At 39.1% G+C, this 26,786-nt stretch overlaps 1 protein-coding gene across 2 annotated transcripts in view; it reads right to left on the bottom strand.

Moving 5' to 3' along the window:
- The window catches only part of FAR2 (fatty acyl-CoA reductase 2), an 80,848-nt gene that overhangs the window by 24,156 nt on the left and 29,906 nt on the right, over nt 1-26,786 (bottom strand). For both annotated transcript variants that reach the window (XM_077774589.1, XM_077774588.1), the window contains exons 2-4: nt 20,769-20,997; nt 3,565-3,740; nt 28-207 (exon numbers count right to left, since the gene is read on the bottom strand). In XM_077774589.1, coding sequence (XP_077630715.1) covers nt 28-207; nt 3,565-3,740; nt 20,769-20,957 — 545 coding nt within the window. In that variant the 5' untranslated portion in view covers nt 20,958-20,997. The remainder of the gene's footprint in view (nt 1-27; nt 208-3,564; nt 3,741-20,768; nt 20,998-26,786) is intronic.

Raw genomic sequence — 26,786 nt, forward strand, 5'->3', positions numbered from 1 at the left:
ACCGCCCCGCCATCTGACCCAACTTACTCCATGGAGTCGATGATTTTTTTTGGCTCCACAGGGCATGGATAGATGACTTCATCAATGTGCTTCAGGTTACAATTTGCAAAGGCAGTAGAGATGTGTATGAAGGCTTCAAGCTTTGGCATCTGACTGGCCATAAGTAAGAGCTGCTGGGTGGCAGTGACATTAAGTTGCACGGCATGCCTGCAGCAGGTGAAGCAGAAGGAAGGACAATGAGGCAACCCAGCATCCTGCCTTGCTGGAACTGTCCCACTCCAGTAACTTGCATGTCCATCTGACTTTTGTGGCTGCACCATAGGACAGGGAAGATGGGGCGCCTGGGTGGTTCAGTCAGTTAAGCATTGGACTTCGGCTCAGGTCATGATCTCACAATTCATAGGTTCAAGCCCCCTCTGTGCTGACAGCTCAGAGCCTGGAGGCTGCTTCAGATTCTGTGTCTCCCTCTCTCCCTGCCCCTCCCCCACTCACGCTTTGTCTCTTCCCATCTCTCAAAAATAAGTAAAACATTAAAAAAAAAAAAGGACCCAGAAGAAAAATATGAGTCTTGGCTACACAGTTACATGATGCCTGGAGTGTGTTATATATTGATTATGCATTCTGTGCACAGAAATCCTATTCAGGGAAGCATTGTACATAGTGCATGTAGAGATCACTTGGTTCTAAATCAGTCGGAAGAGGGGGAAATCATAATCCTCTGAATTTGTAAAGGGGCTTCTCAAGCAGCCATTAAAAATATAAAAATACATTAACTGAGCATTTGACTCAAGAAGCTGAAAAATTCAAATAAACTGTAAGGGAGCAACAGTGGACACAGAATGAGAAATATATGGGGCGCCTGGGTGCCTCAGTCCATTAAGCGTCCGACTTCAGCTCAAGTCATGGCATCCAGGTAAGTGAGTTCAAGCCCCATGTTGGGTTCTGTGTTGATGCTCAGAGCCTGGAGCCTGCTTTGGATTCTGTGTCTCCCTCTCTCTCTGCCCCTCCCCTGCTCATGCCTCTGTCTCTTGCTCTCAAAAGTAAATAAACATTAAAAAAAAACTTTTTAAAAAAAAATGAAATATACATTTCTACTGCAAAGGTCTGGTTCAGACATAATAACTGATTCAAAATCCTGAATTTTAGCTAACAGAACACAAAAATTGTGTTCTATAAACACAGTATGTGGGGACAATGATATATTTCATTCTAGAAATAATATGGCTTCTTATCTAACTAAAAAAAGAAAAACTAAATTATCCTCTATATGTATTTTGAGAAGTTTTAAAATGACATTCAATATCCATTTCCAATTTAATTTTTAAAATTCACTACAGGAAGAATAAAATGATTAAAGTGTATGTATTTCAATTTGCTAGCTTGTATCTTGCTTCATGGTGAAAAGTCAGGACCAATGCTTTTAAAGTCAGGGCAAAGAAGGAAGTCCGCCATCACTACTACTAAATATTGTGCCAAACTCTTACCTTGTAATTAGAGAGGAAAATAAAATTAATTAACAGATATAAAAATTAGAAAGGCAGTCACAAAAATTGTTATCAGATTACATAACTGTATTTCTGGAAAACAAACAAAGGAGATAAAAAAACTATTCTGGGATATGCAATAATTAATTCAGTAAGGTGTCCATTTATAAAGTTATGTAAAAGGAAAAAAATTAGAGAATACAATGGAAGAAAGGCACACATTCAAAACTGAACATTTGAAAAATAATTCAAGTGAGTAATAAATGAATAGACTATATAAAAAAAATTATAAAACTTCATGGAGGGTCACAAAAATTGAATAAATAATTCTTGGTAGGAAGAACAAATGGTTTAAAGATGTTAAGTTTTTTAAATTAGTTGGCATATTCAAGGTAATCCTAATCAAAATCCCAACTTTTTAAGAACTCAGAAAAATTATCCAAAGTTTAATCAAAAAGTGTAGCAGATGAGAATAGTAAGGAAAATTCCATAAAAGGAAAACAATGTGTGTATACTTGTCTAATAAAATAAAAATTACAGTAATAAATAACTGTGGCATTGGAAGAAAAGCCTAATTAATGGAACAAAATAAAGAACTCAACAATGGAAATTTAGTATAAGAGTTTCATTTTAAATAAAGAATAAAAGCAAATCATTTAATAATTTAATAAATGTTGCTTAAGACATAGCCATCTGTTAGAAATTTTTTCAAAAGCTACTCCACATTCACACCCACACCACTTTTCTTTTTATAGAATTTTCTTATTTCTCTTTACAGGCAAATAAACTTGAAATGGGTCAAAGACTTAAACATGAATATGAAGCAAAAAAAAATATTCTAGAAGAAATTATGAACAACTGCATAAATAATAAAAATAGTTGAGAGCAAATGATAAAATATTTGGAGCCTTATAAAAGGCAAAAAATTAATATGCTAAATCTTCCAAGAAGTCTTAAAATTGACAATAGAAAAATATTTCAATAGAAAAACTGTCAAAGAACATGAATAGGCATTTCACAAAAGAATAAAATGCTAATCACTATTTCAACATCTTCAACTTTTCTAACTATCAGTGAAATAAAAACCAAAATATGCAATGGCATTTCCATTGTATTGGCAACATTAAAAATAATTAAAGGATTCTAACACAGTGCTACAATGCGCGTCAGAAATAACCCCATTCATGTGCACAGCGACAAGGTAAATCAGTAACTCCTTTTTGGAAAACAATTTATCATTACGTGCCAACACATAAACTGTTTATAATCTGGGCACATCTGGTATATCTCTAACAGTTTTACTTCTGGACATTTACGCAAAGTAAAGCACACAATGGTTTACAAAATGCAAGCACAGAGATGTTCATTGAAGAGTTTTTTTATAATAGTGAAAAATTAGAACTATCCAAAAATATCCACTACAATAGAACTGGTCAAGTATATTATATACATGGACAATGGAATGTCATGTAGTCATTAGAAATTTTAAAAGAATATTTATTGATAATGAATGAAAGGCATCCAAAAGTAGAAGTGAGCAAGTTGTTAAAACATTATTGATACGATGCCATTATGTTTTGGCAACATTGAGCATAAATCTATTGTATTATGGATGTGTAAAGAAAAGTTGGAATTGGGGTGCCTAGGTGGCTCAGTTGGTTGAGCGTCTGACTTCAGCTGAGGTCATGATCTCACAGTTCGTAGGTTCAAGCCCCGCATCTGGCTCTGTGCTGACAGCCAGTTCAGACCCTGGAACCTGTTTCAGATTCTGTGTCTCCCTCTCTCTCTGACCCTCCCCTGCTCACGCTGTCTCTCTCTCTCTTTCAGAAATAAATAAAACATTAAAATAAAAAACATTTTAAAAAACACACAATTATAAGAAAAGTTGGAATGGATGCTCTCCATAATATTAAATGGTTATCTCCGGATGATGAGATTTTTGGAGAAGTTTTACTCCTTTGTATTTTTTTTCATAGAGACTATATGTATTTTTAAGAGAAACCACAGAGGAACTCACACACGCACATGTGTGCGCACGCATACATACTCACACACATAAGCTGTGAGAGGGAGAACGTACCTCAGAGGGTCATCGAAGCGCACAGTGGCCGCACAGTGGAAGATAATGTTCGTGCAGGAGAGAAGCTCTTGCATGTCCTCCTTACTGATGGCGAGGTCATTCTGATTGAGATCTGCGTAGACAGCTCTGATCTTCTCATGCACATTTGGACAAACTTCTTTCACCTTTTCAAACAGCTAAAACATAAACATAAATCAATCTGCCGACAATGGCATCACGACATTGTTCTTGTTTTGCTGACTTGTTTCATGATCATTCCCCAAACCTGTTTTCTTTTCTTTAAATTTTCTTAACGTTTTATTAATTTCTGAGAGAGAGAGAGACAGCATGAGCAGTGGAGGATCAGAGAGAGGGAGGCACAGAAATTGAAGCAGCCTCCAGGCTCTGACCTAGTTGTCAACACAGAGCCCGACGTGGGGCTCAAACCCACGAACCGTGAGATCATGACCTGAGCCCAAGGTGGACGTTTAACCGACTGAACCACCCAGGCTCCCCTCCCCAAACATGGTTTTATTTGTAACATCACTCAAAGAAGGCATTGACTCAAGACCCACTTGTTTTCTTTCACGAGACTCGGTCAGCGTAGAACAATTTCTGCTCCTCTTAATTTGATAAACATTCGAAAAATCAGTTCTAATTACTAAAAAATCAGTATATTTTGAACTTTTCCTGCAGGGGAAAGGAGTGACAGTAAGTCATCTGTATCCTGCCCCATTCTCTTCCCCTACAAGGCAGCTTTGTGTTTATACGGGGTGACTGTTTCCATTTTGGGCTGGGAAACGTGGTTTTCAGTGCAAAATGACCGGCCTTTACCAAGTACCAGCAAAATCACCGGCCTTTACAAAGGTCTTATGGGCACAAGTTCAAAACAGCTTNATCAAATTAGATAAACATTCGAAAAATCAGTTCTAATTACTAAAAAATCAGTATATTTTGAACTTTTCCTGCAGGGGAAAGGAGTGACAGTAAGTCATCTGTATCCTGCCCCATTCTCTTCCCCTACAAGGCAGCTTTGTGTTTATACGGGGTGACTGTTTCCATTTTGGGCTGGGAAACGTGGTTTTCAGTGCAAAATGACCGGCCTTTACCAAGTACCAGCAAAATCACCGGCCTTTACAAAGGTCTTATGGGCACAAGTTCAAAACAGCTTGGTTAACTGGCCCACATGAACAAGATGTCTCAGCAGCACAAACACAATTAGAAAATAACAAATGAAGCAACTTTGTCAGAGGGAAAACAAATAAAACTTTTATATTATCTCATTCTAATATCAATGGCAGTCATTGTCTAGTAAGACAATTACATGAGCCTTTGTACCTTTTATGGGGTTTTAATTGATTTCTTAATATTCTAATTTATAAAGGGAAAAGGAACAAGCCTTGGCAGTTTTAGATTTTATTACAATTACTCAGATGGAACAGTCTCTACTTCCCCCTCCACACAGAAGTCCTGAGGTTAAATTGGTATTTTCCATTTTCTCAGCAAATACAATTTTAATAAAATGGTCTTTGCTTCAACCTATTCTGATAAAATGAAATTTCACTGTAGGATTGGTATGGTATGTGAACAGAAAGGGAAAGTAAGGCTAACTGTTTAAAAAGGTTAGGAACAGGGGCGCCTGGGTGGCTTAGTCGGTTAAGCGTCCGACTTTCGCTTAGGTCATGATCTTGCGGTTCGTAGGTTCGAGCCCCGCGTTGGGCTCTGTGCTGACTGCCAGCTCAGAGCCTGGAGCCTGTTTCAGATTCTGTATCTCCCTCTCTCTTTGACCCTCCCCTGCTCACGCTGTGTCTGTCTGTCTGTCTGTCTCTCTCCTAGAAATAAATAAAAAAATATTAAAAAAAAAATAAAAAAAATAAAAAGGTTAGGAACACAGAAAATTAGTCTGTGGTTTTAATCATAATACAGTAGCAGAGACTGTCCTCTGCTTTTCTTCAGCCCAAAAGAATGTTTTCATTTATTCTTTGATCCTGAGTAGCAGGTTTCTGTTCTCCACTGGAGATCTACCCGAGGCTTTTTTAATTGGATAATAAGGATCTTAGGTAGTCAAGAGATTGTGTCTCATCTGAATCAGGCAAGACCGTGTTCAGTTTTCTAGGTGTGCAAGATGATTTGGCGTTGATCTGGCTGCATTGCAGGGACACGAGAGGCAAAAAACAAAAACAAAAACAAAAAAACCTTCCATGCTGCTCTGCCATCTTGATCCCTCCTCAGCCATGACCACGTTCATCTGCCCTTCAGGGAATCCAGGGAAGGTGACTAGGGAAGGAAGTCAGATCCACATGCTGGCCTGGCAAGTTAATAAACTTCTGTCTTGACCTACCAGTTTCCTGTACTGAACGATCAGCCTTTTCAGTAGGGGGCTACTACAATCTGAAAAGAATTTGGAAGTTATATCCTCAATGGTTTTTTTGACATTTGGGATTGATGAGGTGGATAAAGTGTCTGAGGGACACTCTCAATAAAGGTCATTCTGGTTCTTCCAGAAAGGTATTTTTTTTTTTAATTTTTATTTATTTCTAGGAGAGAGAGAGAGAGACAGCGTGAGCAGGGGAGGGTCAGAGAGAGGGAGTCACAGACTGAAACAGGCTCCAGGCTCTGAGCCGGCGGTCAGCACAGAGCCTGATGCAGGGCTCAAACCCACGAACCACGAGATCATGACCTAAGCGAAAGTCGGACGCTTAACCGACTAAGCCACCCAGGCACCCCTCTTCCAGAAAGGTATTTAACAGCTTTTCTAATCCTGATGAATCATAAGCATCTTAAATATTGGTTTTCACAATCAAATGCTTTCCTTCTTATAGTCCATGTTAATCGTACAATGAATTGGATATTTGGGGATAAATTTATCTAAAATTTGCTTAATTTCCCCATTTTTAATTGGATTTGTTGAAGGCTCTGTTTTGAATCTATATGATAGATTTTATTCACAAGAAATTTATTTAGGGTTTCTGTGGAGTCTTTGACTTTGGCCTGTGTTGACTTCTGGCTACATAAGAGTATTAGGTGGAAAATGACAGTGTGTCTGTCCTTCTTGCAATAGGGCTCCTCATACGATGTAAGCTACCATACATAGATTTTCTTTAAAAAATTTTTTTTTAATGTTTTATTTATTTCTGAGAGAGAGAGAGCAGGGGAGGGTCAGAGACGGAGGGAGATGTGGAATCTGAAATAGGCTCCAGGCTCTGAGCTAGCTGTCAGCACAGAGCCTGACACGGGGCTTGAACCCATGAACTGTGAGATCGTGACCTGAGCCAAAGTTGGACGCTTGACCGACTGAGCCATCCAGGCACCCCAAATTTTCTTTTGCCTTCGGTTTTTGTGACTTTAAAAGGCAGAGAATACTGTTCTACCACATTGTACTTTCAGACCACCTGCAATGTCAAAATACCAAATTTACCACATTATTTTTTACAATAATTTTTTTACATTTATTTATTATTGAGAGACAGAGAGAGACAGAGCACGAACAGGCCAGAGGCAGAGAGAGAAGGAGACACGGATTCCAAAGCAGCTTCTAGGCTGAGCTGTCAGCACAGAACCCGACACGGGGCCCAAACCCATGAACCGTGAGATCATGACCTGAGCTGAAGTTGGTTGCTCAACCAACTGAACTACCCAGGTCCCCCTGCATTATTATTTTAGGAGATAATCACCATTTCAGGAAATAGTGTTCCAATCTATATTCTATTTATTAATTTACATTTATGAGAGGGCATATCTGAGTGAACGCAGTGTAATTTATTTTTTAAAATGTCTAAGTTTTCTGACCCAGATGGGATGTTTCACGGCCAATTGGAATAAACCAGTGAATTGGCTGCATCAATTCAAACCACAGTGCTAAGTGAGGGTCACATTTTACAATATCCAGGCCTAATAATACAACTGGCCTCATCTGGAATCTCACTATTTTGCTACAACCTCTAACAAAACAATACTTTTTAAACAGAGTGCTGACATTACAGCCAACCGCCATCCAACAGGTCAGTGTTTTTCACAGTGTTACCCACCAGGTGAACTGCACTGGAATCACCAAGATACATATTAAAAATGTGTATTTCTGGAGCCCATCCCACGCCCACTAAATAAGAAACGACTGGGGCACACCAGGAGTCTGCATTTCACTTCAAGCTCTCTGGCTGATTTAACTGATCCCAGGATAAGTTTAGCTGGAGGTTAACATGGATAAATGCAGGTGAACAATGGTGTATGACTCATCTTCCTTTATAACTGTCCAGAGCAGTTACGAGGCATCAGTGGTTTTCACACTGTGTAGGCACAAGAAAAATCTAGGCACCAATTAAGAATGACTTTCTTATTCCACCGTCAGAGATCCTGACTCAATCGGGTTGGCATGTAACCCAGGGAGCTGTATTTCTTAACCAGCTCCACCAACAGGTCTTGATGTCCAGATACCATACTTGGTGAAAAATTACTTTTGAAAATTTGTGTCCATTTTTAAAGTCAGGGGCTTAAATGTCCCCCTCTGGTTGGTAAATTCCTTGATTCTTGTTTATTTCATTATGCTTGACAGCACTCAGTTCACTGAAAAGACTCAAGTGTTGCCTGTTAAATTGAAATGAATTACTGTAAGAACAGTAACAGAATCTCGAGTGGGAGCCCGATTCCTGAGATCCTTTGGTTCCCAGCTCTTTTGCATGCTGGTGGGATGAAAGGCAGAGGATATCTACCACAAGCAGAAGAAATAAAGTGTTCCCTTCGGTCCTCTGCATTGACTGCAAACGGGGGCTGCAAAGGCTCAGCGCAGGACCTTTGCTTTTGTAATATTGACAAAACTGGAGGACAGAGGAAATGTTGCAAATGGGTCCTAGGTAGATACCAGGTCTTCTGGAAGTTTCCTTTACCGCTGTGAGACATTAATTAAAGGTAAGAAAAAAAATAGATGGAAAAAAATGAGTGAAGAAAAGAAATATAATTTCAAAAATTTCATTGAAGATCCACCAATAAGGAACTTCATATAATTATTTCAGATCCTAAGCGTTTATCATATTCCTTCTCATATATATATATATATATATGCCATTTTAATTTATTGGCATAGGACTGAGAAGGTAAAGGCAAGTAATTACCTGCCATATATGAAAACTCAAGCAGAGGACTGCTGTGTTTCCATTTTCTGAAATCCTGTTCTTGACAGAGGCAGGACACTCTTCTGTGGTCACTGGATGATCAGAGCTGAGAGGCGATCTGACCACTTCAAACTGGTAACAAAGCTACACGTTTTTCTTGGAAATGTGTTCTACTGATTCGATGTTACACAGACAAGTGTTTCTCTCTCTTAATTTGTTTCGAACACAAATTTATGGCAATAGTTACTGACAGCCCAGAGGCAAGAGAAACTTTGCAAATCTGAAATGAGACAATTCAGCAGAAAGGAGACCAAAAAGAACCATTTTCTGGATTCAATAATCTCCTTGGGTAGGACTTCTGTAGCCAGACACTGCGACTCTGTTTTTATTAGAAGCAGGAATTGGACAAGGGGTGGGGGGCATGGCATTTATATTATGTTTTTGAAACAATGTAGAGGTGCTGAACTTGAATTTCTACAATCAACTTTGTTATCCACATGATCTGACTTTGGAGGTATCCACAGGGGGTTCAGTTGCTGTTTCCTGGGGGAATATTTAATAATCATGAGCGTCTTTGATCTTTATTCAATATACTGAGTCCCTCTTTTCAGATATAGCTATGTTATTTAGTTCGAGTAGCCCATCAAAATTTGCCTAATATTTTTATTTGGGGAAAAAAGCTAAGGTCCCTTAACCTAAAGGGCAATCTCTGTGGAACACAGGTGTCCTAATGCAGAAGAGAGCGTGCAACATTAATGGGAGAAATCTTGGAATGCTGAGTAAGAGCAAAGCAACAGATTCTGCAAGGCAGCTCTTGAACAAGAAAGACTTATCAAGAAAGGATATGATCTCAGTTGAGAACAGTTAAACACAAATAAATGAAAGTAAACTAAGGCAGAAGCTATAATGAAAATTTACAAAATGTTATTTTGCTAGTTCGTGAGTAACTCTCCTAAGATATAAAGGATTAACCTAGAAGTGTTTATTGCCTCAGTGAGGACCATTTCTGTAGGACCATAAAGCAGTATGGTACAGCAGTGTGGTTACTGAACTTTGGCATGCAGCTGGCTTAACCAGAAAGTTGTTTGGAAAAAAAACAAAAAACAAAACCCTGGATGTCTTGAACCTGGAGATTCTAACTCAGTACTGAGTTGAAGCTGGGGCGCCTATACTTTGAACAAACTCTCCAGCGAGTCTGACATACACTGGAGATGAGAGCCACGAGGGTACTAGAAAGATCTCAGGCTCTTTGAAGTCAAGAAGGCCTGGGTTTGAACCCTACTTCTCCCATTTATTAGCTATGCGACTGAGGCAAGTTACTCACCTCTTGGGGCCTCAGTGTTTACATCTGCATACTTATCCAAAATGCTAATTGCTCAACCATGTCATTCTGTGTTCTCAGAGAACTAATGATTCAATATATATTCTGCTATTCTTAAAAGCAATTCTGCATTACATTTTTTTAGTTCACTTGGCATAAAATGTATAATAAACACCAAAGATGACACAGTGGTTAGTCCATCATCTTGTTATGTTTTATGCCCCCAAGGTCATTTTCACTGAGTTCCTTTTTTTTAAAGTTTATTTTGAGAGACAGACCGAGTGAGTGAGTAGTGGAGAGGCAGAGAGAGAGGGAGAGAGAACCGCAAGCAGGCTCCGCACTGACAGGGCAGGGCTTGAATTCATGAACCGTGAGATCATGACCTGACCCAAAACCAAAAGTGAAATGATTAACTGACTGAGCCCCCCAAGTGCTCATCTTAAAACCACTCGTTAGCAGAATTGGTGCCATTTCTGCATTGTCCATGCTAATGGACCGGAAAAGTGATGATGCTAATCCCCAGGTGGCCATGGTCGTACCTTCCTACTGACGTGGTCGTCACTGGGAAGCAGACCGCCCGGAGAGCAGCACTTGCTGCCAAGACAATCAGGGCTTGGAGGACGCTACTTCTCCGGGAGGCAATGCAATGCGGTGGGGAAAATGTGAGCTTTAGAGGTAAGAGAGCAGTGTTTAAATTCTTTGTCACTTCCTCGGCATTTCCTTAGATAGGTGACAACTTTCTTGGATTAGTCTGTCATCTGCGACGTAGCAAGAAAGCATACCACAGAGTTGGGTGAGGGTTAGAGAGGGTCAGGAAAGTCAGATGCCTAGCACAGTGTCTGCTACTTAGCTTCGTGATAATAAGAAAACTCCTTTTCCACCTATACAACAATAGTCAGGTTTCAAAAGCTGCTAATCAGACAGCTGTGTGTGTGTGTGTGTGTGTGTGTGTGTGTGTGTGTGCGCGCGCGCGCACAAGCATGCGTATTTGTTGGGTCATCGAAAGGTTTCTGATTATACCATGTGATCCAGATATGTCTGCAAATGGAATGTATTCCAGCGTCAAGTTGAATCTTGTGGCTTGATGGCTTTTTGAGTGAAATGAGTATGGGCAATTTGAAGCTTTTAAGAAAGAGACCTGATATCACTGGAAGAAATTGAAAAAGAAGCAAAAAAGTTGGATGTGTGAAATCATGCCAGTGATTGAATTACCTAGTAAATTGTATTGTAAAAGGAAATAAGAGATTGAGAAAATAAATTGCTTCTGTTTCTGGGACTGTTATTATATCCCCAGGACTAAATCAATTTATTTATTTATTTTTTCTTAAAAGAAAGGAAATGACCCACAGGGGGCTGACTTAACATGCTTCAACTAATCTGAGTTGAATAACTGTCAAACTGAAGGCCAGTTACACTCTTTTAAAATTGTGTATTTGTTAAACATGGGAAATTTAAATTCCTGGCAAGATTATATTCTTTCTAATTGTCCTAAGTTCATAGAAGCCTCTTGCTTTTTGTGGGATGGTTTCTCAGGAGGAATAAAATACAGTAATGGAACAAAACTGGCTTTGGGAATTTAAAATACATACTTCTGTTTCCAATTGTCTTTGCCTTATATAGAGATTTAACAGAATCATTAATGCCAATCAGAAATTCACTTTTGAAAGTTGAGAACAAGCAGATCTTACACAGGATAGCCTTGAACCAAGCATGAAAACATTATGAAAAAGTCTTTGAAAATTAACAAGAAACTTTTGCGTAAAATGGAATGAACATTTCTGTTGAGCGTTTCTTAATATTCAACAATGTCAGATCGTTGACTTTTCCTTTGCAGGTGTTAGTTGGTTCAAAGTTAACTTGTTTAAATGCACTATTTTTTCTCTCAACGATTAATTTCTCTAATGTCTTCTAGAAACTACCAAACAGTGATAGTTTATGAAAGGAGTCAATTACTATTTCATAAAATGTTACTGTCTTCCGTTGCCTTAAACCTGGTTAGTTCTGTGAACTGAGAGCTCAGTGTGTGACCTTGCATGGTTCATTAACCACAGCTCTCCAGGGTATTTCAGGGTTGATTTATCTCCAGGGCAAATAAGGGCTTATTGAATAATTCACATTTTTCCAGAGAAGTTGACTTGAAGTATCTAGTGCAAGCTGCCAAGCTCTTTGTTTAAAAATCCACTTCCGGGGCACCTGGGTGGCTCAGTCGGTTAAGCATCCGACTTTGGCTCAGGTCATGATCTCATGGTTCATGCGTTTGAGCCCTGTGTCGGGCTCTGTGCTGACAGCCAGCTCAGAGCCTGGAGCCTGTTTTGGATTCTGTGTCTCCCTCTCTCTCTGACCCTCCTCTGCTTACCCTGTCTCTCTCTCTCTCTCAGAAATAAATAAAACGTTAAAAAAATTTAAAAATCCACTTCCTAGTGACATTGTACAAGATAGTCCCGCCCTAGAAACCTTGAATATTGCCTGGTCTTCTCAGATGATTAATTAAAACCCAGCATAAGTTCATAGCAATCCTTCCCTTATTTGATTACTATAGTTTAATAGGAGAAGCCCAGTCTTTTTAAGGATTCTCTCAAAAAGACCTTTTTTAGATACTAACCTCTCGATCACTCTTAATTAACTACCTCACTCAATATAATTCAACTACCTGGGGTTTTGTCAAATATGGACATTGCCTCCTTGATGTTTTTTCTTAAACAGTTATTAGGAATAGATTACAACCAAGATCCTAAATTGGTATAAGTGGGACATGATTGCTATAGAAAGGAACACATCTTTAAGGCACTAAAGCACCTGAAAACACTCACATTTCTTGAAATTGGACAACTGAATGAGTTATTAGCAACTTATTATCTGTTGTAGTGGGGGAAAGCCATGTCTTGTGAAGCAAAGCCATATTCAAGACAGAAAAATAGATAAAATAGCAATTTCTCCAAAACTGTTTTTGCTACAATGAAAAGCTGGCTGGGTCATAATGAAATGAGTACATTTTTCACAAATAAGAGACTCAGTGGCCAGTCTGGGAGCCCTGGGGACCCATGAGTTGAACAGCATGGGTCTGTGACAAGTATATTCACAATTCAGCACATGAAATCTGGCTTATTTTCCTTAGAACTTGCTCAGATTTTATGAAAGAAACTAGAAGATTAAAAAAATAATAATCTGGGATCATATTTCTAATACAAATCAAATCCAATTATTTAATTTTGATAAACCATTTCAATACTCACAATCAACTGAACTTATATCTGATGACCTAGTTCTGGAAATTCATGATTGCCTTGCGGCCTTGTCTATTTATTTTTTTAAAACGTGGCTGTTTTTTCCTCCACTATAAATGTGAAGCATGTTCATTGTTATTGTATTTGCAAAACTTTAGGAAAATGTTACCGCTCTTATTTGTTCACTATGAAAGAGGTGCTTTTTTCCCTCCTATAAAAGTAAACATGCTCACGATAATTGTAATTTAAAAAGTTGGAAGTGCCAAAAAATAAAATTAATTCAAGATCCTACCAACATTTAAGGATATTAGTTGAGGTGATAGTGAATATGGTTTTGCATCATTTTTTTTTTTGCACTCACTATATTAGAAGTGTTTTCTCATGTCATTAAATAGTTTATAAAATATGAGCTTGAATGCCTACATACTAGTTTAACAAATGTATGTATTATTGCTTATATTATCATTCCTCTACTGTGGAACATTCAGATTGATTCTAGTTTTCACTACTATAATTTATACTACAATAATATATAGGTACAATATTCATGTGTCACTGATTGTTTTCTTAGAGTGCCAGCTTAATTATCTTTGTGAGAAAGTCATCGAGAATCTGCCATTAATTCAGATATCTTTCCCTCTATTGATATGTTCCCTTAAGTGCTCTGAAAATACTTCAGACACTTAGTTATATATAAAAAAACCTGATCTGATTCTTGAGCCCCACTTCCATGTGGCCAAAGGATTAAAAACAACCTTTTTTCCAAAGCATCTCCCACTTAATTGTCTCCTTCTGAAAGCACGGAACCAGGAAGTGAGAGGGTAGCTGTCCATACAATGAAAGGAAAGAAATGTATTAGATGCATGAGTTTTGATAGATACAACAGATGTTCCCTTGACTGTGTTTCCTGGGGACATGGCTGGATTCAAAGGCAAACTGATAACATTTAAGTTTATTATGTCTTAAAGAAATATTTCCAGGGACACCTGAGTGGCTCAGTCATTTGAACATCCAGCTCTTGATTTCAGCTTGGGTCATTAACTCAAGGTCATGGGAGTGAGCCCTGTGTGGGGCTCCGTACTATGCATGGAGCCTACTCAAGATTCAATCTCTCTCTCCCTCTCTCTCTCTTTCTCTCTCTCTCTCTCTCTCCCCCTCCCTCCCTCCTTCCTCTACTCATGTTCTCTTTCTTTAAAATAAAAAAAAAATTTAAAAGACATACTTCTAAGCCTAACTTACCTGATATGACATAACATACCTTAACCTACCTTTAAGATTACTGTTGTACTTTGAGATGGGTTAGAATTCATACATTGCTATGTGTGAATGAAGAGAAATATTGCTTAAAAATAATACCAGGCCCTACTTAGGAATAAGGTATGACAGGGGCGTCTGGGTGGCTTAGTCGGTTAAGCGTCTGACTTTCACTTAGGTCATGATCTCGTGGTTCATGGGTTTGAGCCCTGCGTCAGGCTCTGTGCTGACTGCCAGCTCGGAGCCTGGAGCCTGTTTCAGATTCTGTGTCTCCCTCTCTCTCTGACCCTCCCCTGCTGTCTCTCTCTCTCCTAGAAATAAAAAAAAATATTAAAAAAAAAAAAGGAATAAGGTATGACAGCATTTCAATCACCTTGTTTAGGTCAAAATAATGTTAAGTGACAGAATAGAAACTGGGTCTTGATTTGTGGATGATATTTAATAAATATTTGTGGAATCAGAGGCCTATCAGGAGAAACACTAACCCAAACAGTAAAGTTCTTCTGAGTAAAAACTAGAAGGAAGAGTGGCCACACAAGAGAAGTAAAATTTGGCCTGGAGTCAGACAAGACTGTGGTAGGAACCCCTCCCTAAGGAGAAAGAAAAAAAATGAAGAGAGAAGAGAAGACTTCAAGGTCACCTAGATATGAGTCCAGCTGCCTACATCCCCCATGTTCTTGTAAACTGAAACAACTTAATCAGACTGCATGTTCATGTATATTACCATATATGGGAGACAAAGAAATAAAAAATGTATAAAAAAACCTATGCCATATGATGTGGGCCACTCAGTTCTTTTGGGTACGAACCCAACTGAGCGGTGCCGGCAGAATAAAGTTGCTTCCTGGAAAGAAAAGTCTCAGTGTCACGACTCTCTGAGCGAGAATCCTGCAACAAGACCACTGAAAAACTAGAATGCATTAAACTTGATCATTCAACAAATTTGGTCGATTATGTACCAAGTGGACAGTGATACCACATGAGAGTAATGACAATGGATAGGTCTTAGACCTAAAATTTAGAGGGAAAAATTGGGGTAATTGCTGGGAGCCGCACTGGCCTCGCTGGATGACAGTCGCAGAGAGAAAATGGTAGTGTTTGCACAGCTCCTGCCATGAGAAATGAAACTGGTATCTCCTTCTGCTACTACTGGCTCATGTTGGAAATGAGGCTGCTGGTATTGACCAGGCCTCACAATATTCCAGATCAGACTGATGTTCCCCACACAGATTGCTCAAAAGGAAAAGCATATTCCTGCCTTTTCCAAAGAGACTTCAGATGAAAACATTGTGGATGATTGTTAAAAGGCTCTTCCTATGGGCCTTGCAGATCCAAAACTTACATAATAAAGGGGGCTAAGAACACAAGTTACAATTGAGTCTGGCCCTGAGACTAAGAGCCTAATTTAGAGTTAAGGGCAGATATCCACTCCCACCCAATTGTTTCTGCTTGGAGTTCCCCACCCCACCCCCCAACAAGGCATTTGTGATGCCTTGTGATGCAACAAGGAGTGACTTATTTTGGCCTTGAATATGCTGATGGCTCCCTGTGAAGGAACCTATTGAGGAACTTCTTTTGTGATTATGGGAGGAGAGGTGTTTCCTGAAAGACCTGTTTGACCTCTGCTCACAAAGTAACTTCACCTTATTTATGCTAAAAACATTGTCTTGTATGCTAAAGATACCTCCCTTCCCCATAGGCTAAGCATCTAAATCACCTATCTCAATCACTATTGATAAAGGTTATGCAGAAGTCTTCTACAAGTCTATGTTCTGAGAAGTTCTTGCATATCAAAGAAGTTTGTTTTCAGAAATCATCGTCTAAGGCAAATGCCACTTCTGTGCCGTCCCCCAAACAGTTAATTATAAAATAAAGTTGAGCCCCAGTCAGAGCAGAGATCCCTGCCTGGTGACCAGAAAGACTCTTGGGCCTATCTCATCCCTCTCTCGCCAACACCATCCATCCTTCAGGGATCCCTGGACCCTGGCTGGAGCCAGTCTCCGACAGGTAATAAATGCGTTATTAGTTTTGGCTAGCCCAATACACTTGAGAAAATCGTGTATTATCTGCCAAACCTAAGACTCTTTCACTCTCACTGTATCTGACATTAGGAGAGCATAAAAGCAGACAGAATTATTAGGAAATCAAAGGTTTATGGGTGTGTTCCCTGAAGCATAACTATCTTGGAAAGTTGATTGTGGCAGCCCACGTATTTGGAATAACCAACTTGCACCTTCCCTCCTCCCCCCAAATTCTAGCCAAATAGAGAAAAATCAGAATTCATTTGGAATATTTTCACTTTTAAAATATGATGCTGCAAAAATGTTAAACTACATTTTTCTTCTTTTAGGTAGAAGCCCAAGATCTGTCCATTCTACATGCTTCTATCGGACCACATACATCAAAGATTTATGAAAGAATAATGAATGCCTTTGCTACAAAACCAGAAATAGCCAGAAACTAAAGAAGACTTTTCCATATTTCAATCTCTTGAGCATTTTGATGCTACACTAATTGTTTCCTTTTAAAACACTTATTTATACATATCTTTACTAGTTTTACTTTATAACAGCAAAGTCTCCTTTAGGGAGAGGACAAAATTTTAATTAGAAAAAGAAAAATACTTTCATTCTGAGGTTGAATTTAGGAGACTGTGTGAAGACAGTATTAGGAAAGGGCGGGTATGCGAGTCTGATTGTTTACAGAAAGCTAACTTTGTATGCTGGACCTGATACTATTGGGACTATCTTGAAAAATATGGAGAACAAGTTTAAAAATTGCAACTAGAAGGCATCTATGACACTAGAAATGGAGAGTTCTAAGCACTCAGGGATTCAGCAATTGACTGCTGGTTGGTTTTTTCTTGGTTTTAAGTTACAATTAAGCTCCTGTTTAGTTATCTCTGCATTGGAGATGACCAGTTGATGGGTATGTTTTGGATTAGTCAAAGTCAAAAGCTGATTTTATGCCTTACATTAACAAAACCCAAAAAGAAATTCTGCTTCACCTTTTAAACCCACAGGTCAGGTTTGGTGTCTCTTCACCTTAATTGAGTTATGACTGATTACAGTCCCAATTCAAGATCCTCCCCAAGATTATTCAGAATTCTCAGGTGGCTAATTTTTCATGGTTGCCTCTGCTCTTGCTTTTTCTCTAACTCAGTGATGCACTAAGATTATTTTATAAAAACATATTTTGTCTAACACATTTAGGTATTCTATGTCCAAATGCATTTTGCTGATTCTCTATTCCATGACTAGGCAGATTTCTTCCACAAGGGGCAAAGTCAGTATGATTTCTGTTGCAATTACTCAACTAAACTCATCACAATCAGAGATCCTACAATTAATTTCCCATCCTCGTCAGCTGAGTGCTGTTTTATTACCATTTTTTAAAACAGTAGGGGAATCATCTAGCTTTCAGAAGACAAAAAAAAAAAAGGCCTTCAACTGGAGTGCCATCCCCTAAAAGATAAAGCTCAAGCTTCCATATTTGAATAGCAATATTAAAAACCAATATTTGCTGAGCTCTTACCATGGTCCAGGCACCATTCTAAGTGTCTTTCCTGTATTAGCTCACTGATATCTCAAAACAGTGTGGAAGAAAAATAGCCATTAGTATCCCCATTTGAAACTGAGGCTCAGTTATGTAAAGGCACACTGCTTGGTGGGGAGAGGACACCAACTCAGGTCCAGGCGACTCCTGAGACATTGCTCTTCTCAGCTTGCTTGCTTCCTAACATCCATTCTTCTGGGTCTTGATAAGTATTGGAATCATCATTCAGATGTTCCCCCTTCTCCATGTAGCTGCTGTGCTACATCTGGGAAGATGGGCTCACCCCAGCCCCAAGGGAAGACTTACTGATCTAAGTGTACTACCCTCTGCTCAGCGGTTAGTGCAGATCTTGAGTTTCTGAATAAATCAGTACTTGTCATAGCTCATGCCACAGGGGTTAGTCTAGAAATAGACATATAATCTAACCCAGGCTGGTAAGATACAGGGGTAAATACGAGGTTTTCCAGAAAAGAGGTTTCATCAATCTTGAAGGAGAGCTTCAGGGAGAGCCAGTCTCTCTTGGTCCAAAGGCTGTCACCTATATACATATGAATCTTGCAATGATAACAACCATCTTATTCATAACTGGGATAAAACTAGAGAAAATTGGCAGAGCTGAGAGATTCACAGACCAAGGTGGCCAGAGCTCTAGCCCACTGCTCATGACTGTGGTCCTGGAGTTTCCCATTGTAAAATCAATGTATCTTCTTTTTTTTCTAAGCCAGTTTCAATCGAGTTTTCTCCAACTGAAAGTGACCTAACTAATACAATTGTGTGTAGTCTTTCAGAATCTGGCCTGAACTACCCTGTTTTTCTAGTTCTTAAAAACTCACTTGTTTGGTGGAAAGAGCCTAAGTGTCCCTCAACTGACAAATGGATCAAGAAGATGTGGTTTATCTATACAATGGAATACTACATGGTAATGAGAAAGAATGAAATCTGGCCATTTGTAGCAACGTGGATGGAACTTGAGGGTATTATGCTGAGCAAAATAAGGCAGACAGAGAAGGGCAGATAACCATATGTTTGCAAGAATAGGTGGATTAGAAGGAACTTAACGGAGGACCATGGGGGAGAAGAAGGGGAAAAATAGTAGGGGAGAGGGAGGGAGGCAAATCATGAGAGACTCTTGAATGCCGAGAACAAACTGAGAGCTGATGGAGGTAGGGGAGAGGGGAAGGGGGGTGATGGACATGGAGGAGGGCACTTGTTGGGATGAGCACTGGGTGTTACATGGAAACCAACTTGACAATAAACTATTTAAGAAAAAAACCCAAAAACCTCACTTGTTTGGGACCAAGCAAGTCACCCAGAGGTTTTCAAATATCCAAATATCTCAAATACCAGTTATCCATTTGCAAGTGTGTTTCTTTCTGCTTAGACTGCCCTTTGGTCTCCTCTCTCTGGAGAACTCATTGCATCGTAATCATGTTTTACACGACTATCTCCATCACTTCACTTGGCCATGTCATTTTTGTCTTCATATCCTTAACGCCTAGCATTCATGTGACACATAAGCAAGCACTTCCGTAAGTGTAGAGTTAATAAAAACGATGGGCAGCATGAAAATCTGAATCACAGTATGGTCTTTTTATATAAGACACTTAATCATCTAAATTAATGCCGTGTAAAATTCTCTGTGATTATAGAAATGTTCTATACCTGTACAATAAAGCAGCCAGAAGCACAGGTAGCTATTGAGCACTGAAATATGGCTCCTGTGATTAAAAAATCTGAATTTTAAAGTTCATTGTTATAATTAATTTGAATTTAAACAGCCACATAATCTAAGTAAAAAAAATATAATCTGGAAGGGTTTCTTTTTTTTGTTCAAAAGGAGTCTATTCACATTTTAAAAATGTAATCTTAAGGTTTGTCTTTTTGAGTTTTTAGTATCAAAATAAATATGAGCAATAATACCTTATATGTCACAGTCAGTAATAAGGACTGCAATGTCCCTTCCCTGCACACAGCTTTCCTGACAGCCAATCAGCAAATGCATCCTCATATTCTGAGGCCAGCATTCATGATTTTTGTAGCGGAAGCTTTTCAGTGTTTGAATGCCCAGAAATAAAATAAAGCACATCATTTATTTTCCCCATGGAAAATCTTTTGTTTAAGGAGTGAGGGGGTCTGATACCCAAATGCTCATTTACACCTATAATATTTCATATTCCATGTTTTCCCCTTAGAAGAACCTATGGAATAATACAAATACCAAGTTACTGCAGACAAAGTATGTAATACATAAACCTGCTCAGTGTGGAGAACTGTCAAGTATTACCGCATGGCTACTTACTAACCATATCTGTAGAGTATATACTGTAGAGTAGAGTAGAGTAGAATAGAATAGAATAGAATAGAATAGAATAGAATAGAATAGAATAGAATAGAATAGGACTATCCAAAAATTGGTGGGGAGGGGGAACTACCTAGAAGTAGCAAAGGGTTCTGCTGAACAGTGACAGATATCGAGGTTGGAGAGTCCACTTTAGGAATTTTAGCATTTTGATTCTTAGTAATTTCCAGAACATAGAGTATCTGCTCACCTGCAGATAGACAGAGCCTATGCCCTCTTTCTTCTTCTACAGGAAAACACCACAGATTTCTTTGAGCAGTTGGCTCTGCTGCTATGAGACAAGACTGCCATCTTGTCTCCTCTCCTCCACCTGGCAAGGCACCCCAGCCCCCACTTGCAATCTCGGGCTGTCAGGGAACACTGTAGTGAGTCATCTTGTCCCAGGCTCTTCCCCTAAGGCATACCTTACTGTTTAGGATCTGGAAAACCCTCTGCTGAGTTGTCTGGCCAGCCTTGGGCCTCACAAGGATGTAAATGACTTTCAGGTCGGGACTGGTGCGAAATAGCTTCTCCATCAACACTTTGCCCATGAAGCCTGTGGCCCCAGTAATGAGAATGGACTTGCCACCATAGAAAGGTGCAATCATGGACATGATTCTTCTCTTTGTCTTTTACAGCTCCGGAAAGAGGTTCCTGAAAAGGAAGGGAAATAGCAAAACGTTACATTCTAGAAGCTCTAAAATACAGTCACTTAAAACGTTTCTGGTGCTTCTAGGAGTTTTGAATGCAGAAAAAGGTCCAAGTGAGAACATCATGCTTTATTGACAAATGATTCATTTCCATCAATATTTACTGAGATCACTTTATATGACAGACTCTATGCTAGGCATTGTGGGCAGAAAATGAGTGAGGCACAGTTCCTGCTCTCAAGAGATTGCTCTTAGTGGAACAGAGGAGAACTGACACCTAAATGAACATTAAATATAATACGTGAGTGCTAAAACAAAGGGGTCACAGAGGCAGGGTGGGTAGCAAGATCTGGAAATTTCAGGCCGCCCATCGAGGTGGTGATGCCTGAGGTGAAACTGGAGAGCGGAGAAGGGCTGGGGTAAAAGTCCCAGTCCAAAAGGCAAAAGCAAAGGTACAAGGTGTGGTGGATCGTGCTGTATGGAGGAAATACAAGGAGTTCAGGGCTACAAGATCGTAAATGATAAGGCTAGGAGTGGCCCCACACCTGTGAAAATGAAGCTGAGAACAGCCATCGCATTTTTTTTTTTAAACGTATGACGGAATTACTATTACAGCGGCAGTTATATTTAGAGAAAATATGGGAGCAAATAGCTTGGTTTCACTGGAACTAACAGGCCTACCTAACCATTTCTGAATAAATATGGTTTTCTCTTCCTTGAGCCAAAAAGGGGCCTAGTACCTCCCTTTCCTTGTATGTTAGCTATTCTTAGGGTTGAAACATGACAAGAGATAAAGGGCAGAGGAGGTTGAACATGTGAAACCACAAACCAGGGACTTGGTTAATCCTGAAGTGGCACCAGATGAATCTATTGTCCTGTCCATTTAAAGCCAGTGCCAGGAGCACAGAGAAGGAGCAAATCTGTAGGGGGAAGCCAGATGCAGCTCTCTGGATCCTGGGCCTCCCAAAAAAGGCACCAAATGTGGTAGGCATGCAACATGAAGTGTTTTGTCTTCAAGCTCAGGTTTAAAACTTGGAAGCAGCAGTGAGAGCTTTGAATGAAACGATGCTGTGGTGTGGGTGCAGACTTCTTCATGTCACTGTCACCGATGGCCACCTGTAGCCATTTCCAGGTGATCTCCTGGATGGGGTTGGGTTGATCTTGCAAAACACAAGCCCAGGGACCGGCCCTGACATCAGCACTCGTGATGAAGGAAAAACAGGCAGAAGAGTCAGCACTGTGCTTTGTTTAGTCTGGTCAAGATTTCTCTGTCAGTAACTCCTCAAGGAACTCCTTAACTTCTCATAGTCATAATTTACAAATTGTAATTATAGTCATAATTTATACTGTAAAAGGATTTTGAGGCTGTTCTTGGAGGAGCTCTTTGCCTTTGGAGGACTCATTCACTCATGAATTTACTCAACAAGTAATTTTGAGGACCTATCATGCCATTCTCTGTGCGAAGTTCCAAAGATTAACAGACGTAAAGCAAATAGACCCCCACACTCCCTCCAGCAGAAGAGGCCAGCAATGCAAAGTAAGTATGCAAACAAGATAATTACAGACTGTTACAAATGCAAATAAAATAGGGATCAATGACAGAAATCACACCCAATCATCAACACTATTTACTTCAGGAAATCTGGATTTCAAATCATGTTAGCTATATTCCCAGAGTTCCTACTTAAACCCCTCTTATTGAGGGTTGATGTGAAAAATACTATTTTGAAGAATACATTTGGACTTGTGAAAAATAGCAGTCATAATTTTGGTCATGTTCAATAATGTTATTCAGGCTGCAGTGTATCCAATGATTTTCTCAAGATTTTATCACTTGGGAAAAGTACTGACAAGTCTTGTCTTGTCTGCCTTGAAGCTCAGGAAAATGCTGTCAGTCACCAAGTCTGGAAGGCAGTATGATGTCTCAGTTTAGTGCACAGGTTCTAAGCAAGATGATCTGAAATCAAATTCCAGTTCTATCACTTATTAGCTCTGTGACCTTATGCAAACTGTGAATTTCCCTATGCTCTAGTTTTCTCATCAGTAAATGGAGATAACAAAAGCATCCATTTAATAATGCTGTGGTAAGCATGACATGAGTGAATACATTAAAACTCTTAGCAATCATCTGACTTTAGCTTGGGTCATGATCTCATGGTTCGTGAGTTTGAGCCCCAGGTCGGGTTCTGTGCTGACAGCTCAGAGCTTGGGGCCTGCTTTGATTCTTGTTTTCCTCTATCTTTGCTGCTCCACCCCTACTTGTACTCTGTCTCTCTCTCTCAAAAGATAAACATTAATTTTTTTTAACTTTCAGCAATAAAAACAGTATTCTATTGGCACAAAATAGACACCTAGACCAGAATAGAGAGGCCAGAAATAAATCCACATTTATATGGCCAATTAATCTTTGACAAAGGAGGCAAGAATATACGATGGAGAAGACAGTCTCTTCAGCAAATGGTGCCCAGAAAACTGGACAGCCACATGCAAAAGAATGAAACTGGACCTCTTTCTTATACCATCCACAAAAATAAACTCAAAACACATTAATGACCTAAATGTGAGACGTTGAACCATAAACTAGAAGAAACCATGGGTGGTAATTTCTTTTGCATTGGCCATAGAAACATTTTTCTTGATATGTCTCCTCATGCAAGGGAAGCAAAAGTAAAAATAAACTATTGGGACTATACCAAAATAAAAAGCTTTTGCACAGCAAAAGAAACCATCAAAACAAAACAACAAGACAACCTACTAAATTGGAGAAGATATTTGCAAATGAAATATCCAATAAGGACTTAATATCTAAAATATATAGAGAGCCCACACAAGTATACACCAAAACATCCCAAATAATCTGATTAAAAACGGGCGGAGAACCTAAATAGATATTTCTCCAGTGAAGACATCCAGATGGCCAACAGTCACATGAAGGTATGCTCAACGTCACTCATTCTCAGGGAAATACAAATCAAGACCACAGTGAGATATCACCTTACACTTGTCAGAATGGGTAGAATCAAAGAGACAAGAAATAACAAGTGTTGGTGAGGATGTGGAGAAAATAAAATCCTTGTACGCTGCTGGTAGAAATGTAATTTGGTGCAGCCCCTGTGGAAAACAGTATCAAGATTTCTCAAAAAATTAAAACTAAAATTACTATATGATCCGGTAATTTCACTATTAGGTATTTACCTAAAGAAAACAAAATCACCAATTTGAAAGATATACACGACCCTATGATTACTGAACACTCACTTGGCATTACAATAGCCAAGATATGGAAGTAACCGAAGTGTCCATCAGCAGATGAATGGATAAAGAAGAGTTGGTATATACACACAACGGAATATTACTCAGCCATAAAAAGAATGAAATGTTGCCATTTGCAGCAACATGGATGGACCCAGAGGATATAATGTTAAGGGAAATAGCGAAAACCAAATACTATATGATCTTACTGATATAAGGAATTTAAGAAACAAAGCAAACAAACAAGGAAAAAAGAGATAAGCAAAAATCAGACTCTTAAATACAGAGAACAAACTGATGGTTGCCGAGGGCAGGTGAGTGGGAAGATGGGTGATATAAAGGGATTAAGAGGACACGTAACATGATGAGCACTGAGCAATGTACAGAATTATTGAATTATTATATTGTACATCTGAAATGAATATAACATTGAATGTTAATAATGCCAATAAAAAAAGATACCTCTTAGTTTCCTATAGTATATACTCAGTAAGTATCAGCTATGAATACAGTCATTGGTTATACATTGTTCCTCTTAATAATTTCTGGTTTTTTCTTTTGACATTTTCTTTTTAATTTTTAAAAATTTTTGTTTATTTGTTTTGAGAGAGAGAGAGAGGGAGGGAGAGAATCCCAAGCAGGCTACACACTGTCAGAGACTGACTTGAGGCTCAACCTGAGCAGAAACTACGATTGGGATACTTAACTGACTGAGATGCCCAGGAGCCCTCCCCTTTGACATTTAAGTACTGTCTTATGCATTTAAATACCCTCTTTTGTGGCACAAAAACAGACACATAGACCAATGGAACAGAATTGAGAACTCAGAAGGGGANTCAGATGCTTGTTTTGCAATACGATATGCTTTAGTGGAGTCATATTTTCTAGAAATGCAAACATACTGTTAAGATATTTAAAAAATTCTTTAAAATGTTTTTAATGTTTATTTGAGAGAGAGAGAGAGAAAGAGAAACAGTGTGAGTAGGGGAGGGACAGAGAGAGAGGGAGACCAGAATCTGAAGCAGGCTCCAGGTTCTGAGCTGTTACTACAGAGCTCAACATGAGGCTCGAACTCCCAAACCATGAATGAGATCATGACCTGAGCAGAAGTTGGATGCTCAGCCGACTGAGCCACCCAGGTGTCTCTTAAAAATTTTTTTTAATGTTTATTCATTTTTGAGAGAGAGACCGAGACAGAGACAGAGCATCAGCAGAGGAGGGGCAGAGAGAGAGGGAGACCAGAATCTGAAGCAGGCTCCAGGTTCTGAGCTGTTACTACAGAGCTCAACATGAGGCTCGAACTCCCAAACCATGAATGAGATCATGACCTGAGCTGAAGTGGGAAGCTTAACTGGTTAAGCCACTCAGGTGCCCCATTACTGTTCGCATATTTTTATCACAGACACAGTTTTGTAGTATGTGATAAAAAAATTTTAGGAAGCAGGTAATATATTTCTAATGAGCAAAGGAAGGATTTCTTTTGGAACAAAGGAAGGATTCCTGTGTCCCCCAAGAACGGAATTTGTCTGCTCTGTTTGGAGTCCAAATACTTCTGAAATACAACCGAAATCATGGCAGAGTACACGGAGTTCTCCGACAGGAAAACAAAACAAAAACCAGTATTTCCTGGCACTCATTACCCAATTGTCAAGAGCAGGTGGCAGAGGAGTGTGGCCAAGACGCTGATCAAGGCAAGTGATTCAAAAAAGTGTCAGGGAATTCCTTATCCTCTAATCAAAGTTGTGTCAGAGATGCTTCCTCTGCTTCTTGCTTCCACTCTCAATACATAGCTTAACACTGGCCCCAGAAACTCCTATATAAAATTTGGCTCCCTGAATTCTATTCCATATGTTAAACTTGCAAAGTCCAGAATTATATCCTGAATATAATTCATTAAAATAATTAATTATTTTAAAAATTAAAAGAACCTTACATTCAGAATGGATGTTATGCAACTCTACAAGGAGGAATATGTTTAGGACAGCTGGCCAGGTCATGGTTTGCCATTCATATCTTCCAATTGCCAGTGCAGAGAGCAAAGGACAATTTCCTGTCCCTCATGCTCATGATATGGCTTATGAGAAGCCTACGACATTTTGACAATTTCCAGAAATATCCTGCATAATGTACGATGTACGATGCTTGAGTAATAAATGAAGGGGCCTATGAAAGTCAGCCAGTGCCTGTTTGTTGAACACCTGCTAAGTGCCTCATACTAGCTGGGCACTGGGAACAGTAGTGAATAGGCTGTAGGCAGCTTAGATTCTTCCTTTCCATTCTGGAGCCTTCTTTCTCCTTAAGATCATTTCCCATGGTCATGAGTAGTAATAGTTTTTACTATCCTTTTGGTAGTAAAATGAGGCTGTTCTTATTTCTAGAGAACAGATGTGAAAATACTGAATCATAATTGTTGTGCCAAGTTATAGACATTTTTTTGCTCGTTTCAGCATATGAGAATTATTCTTTGAATGGTTCTTCTGGAAAATAAAAAATTAAGATTAAAAAATGTAAGGGAGACAAGTTTACCCAAATTTCTTGATA

Source organism: Crocuta crocuta, unplaced genomic scaffold, assembly GCF_008692635.1.
Source record: "Crocuta crocuta isolate KB4526 unplaced genomic scaffold, BGI_CrCroc_1.0 scaffold176, whole genome shotgun sequence".
Taxonomy (NCBI): domain Eukaryota; kingdom Metazoa; phylum Chordata; class Mammalia; order Carnivora; family Hyaenidae; genus Crocuta; species Crocuta crocuta.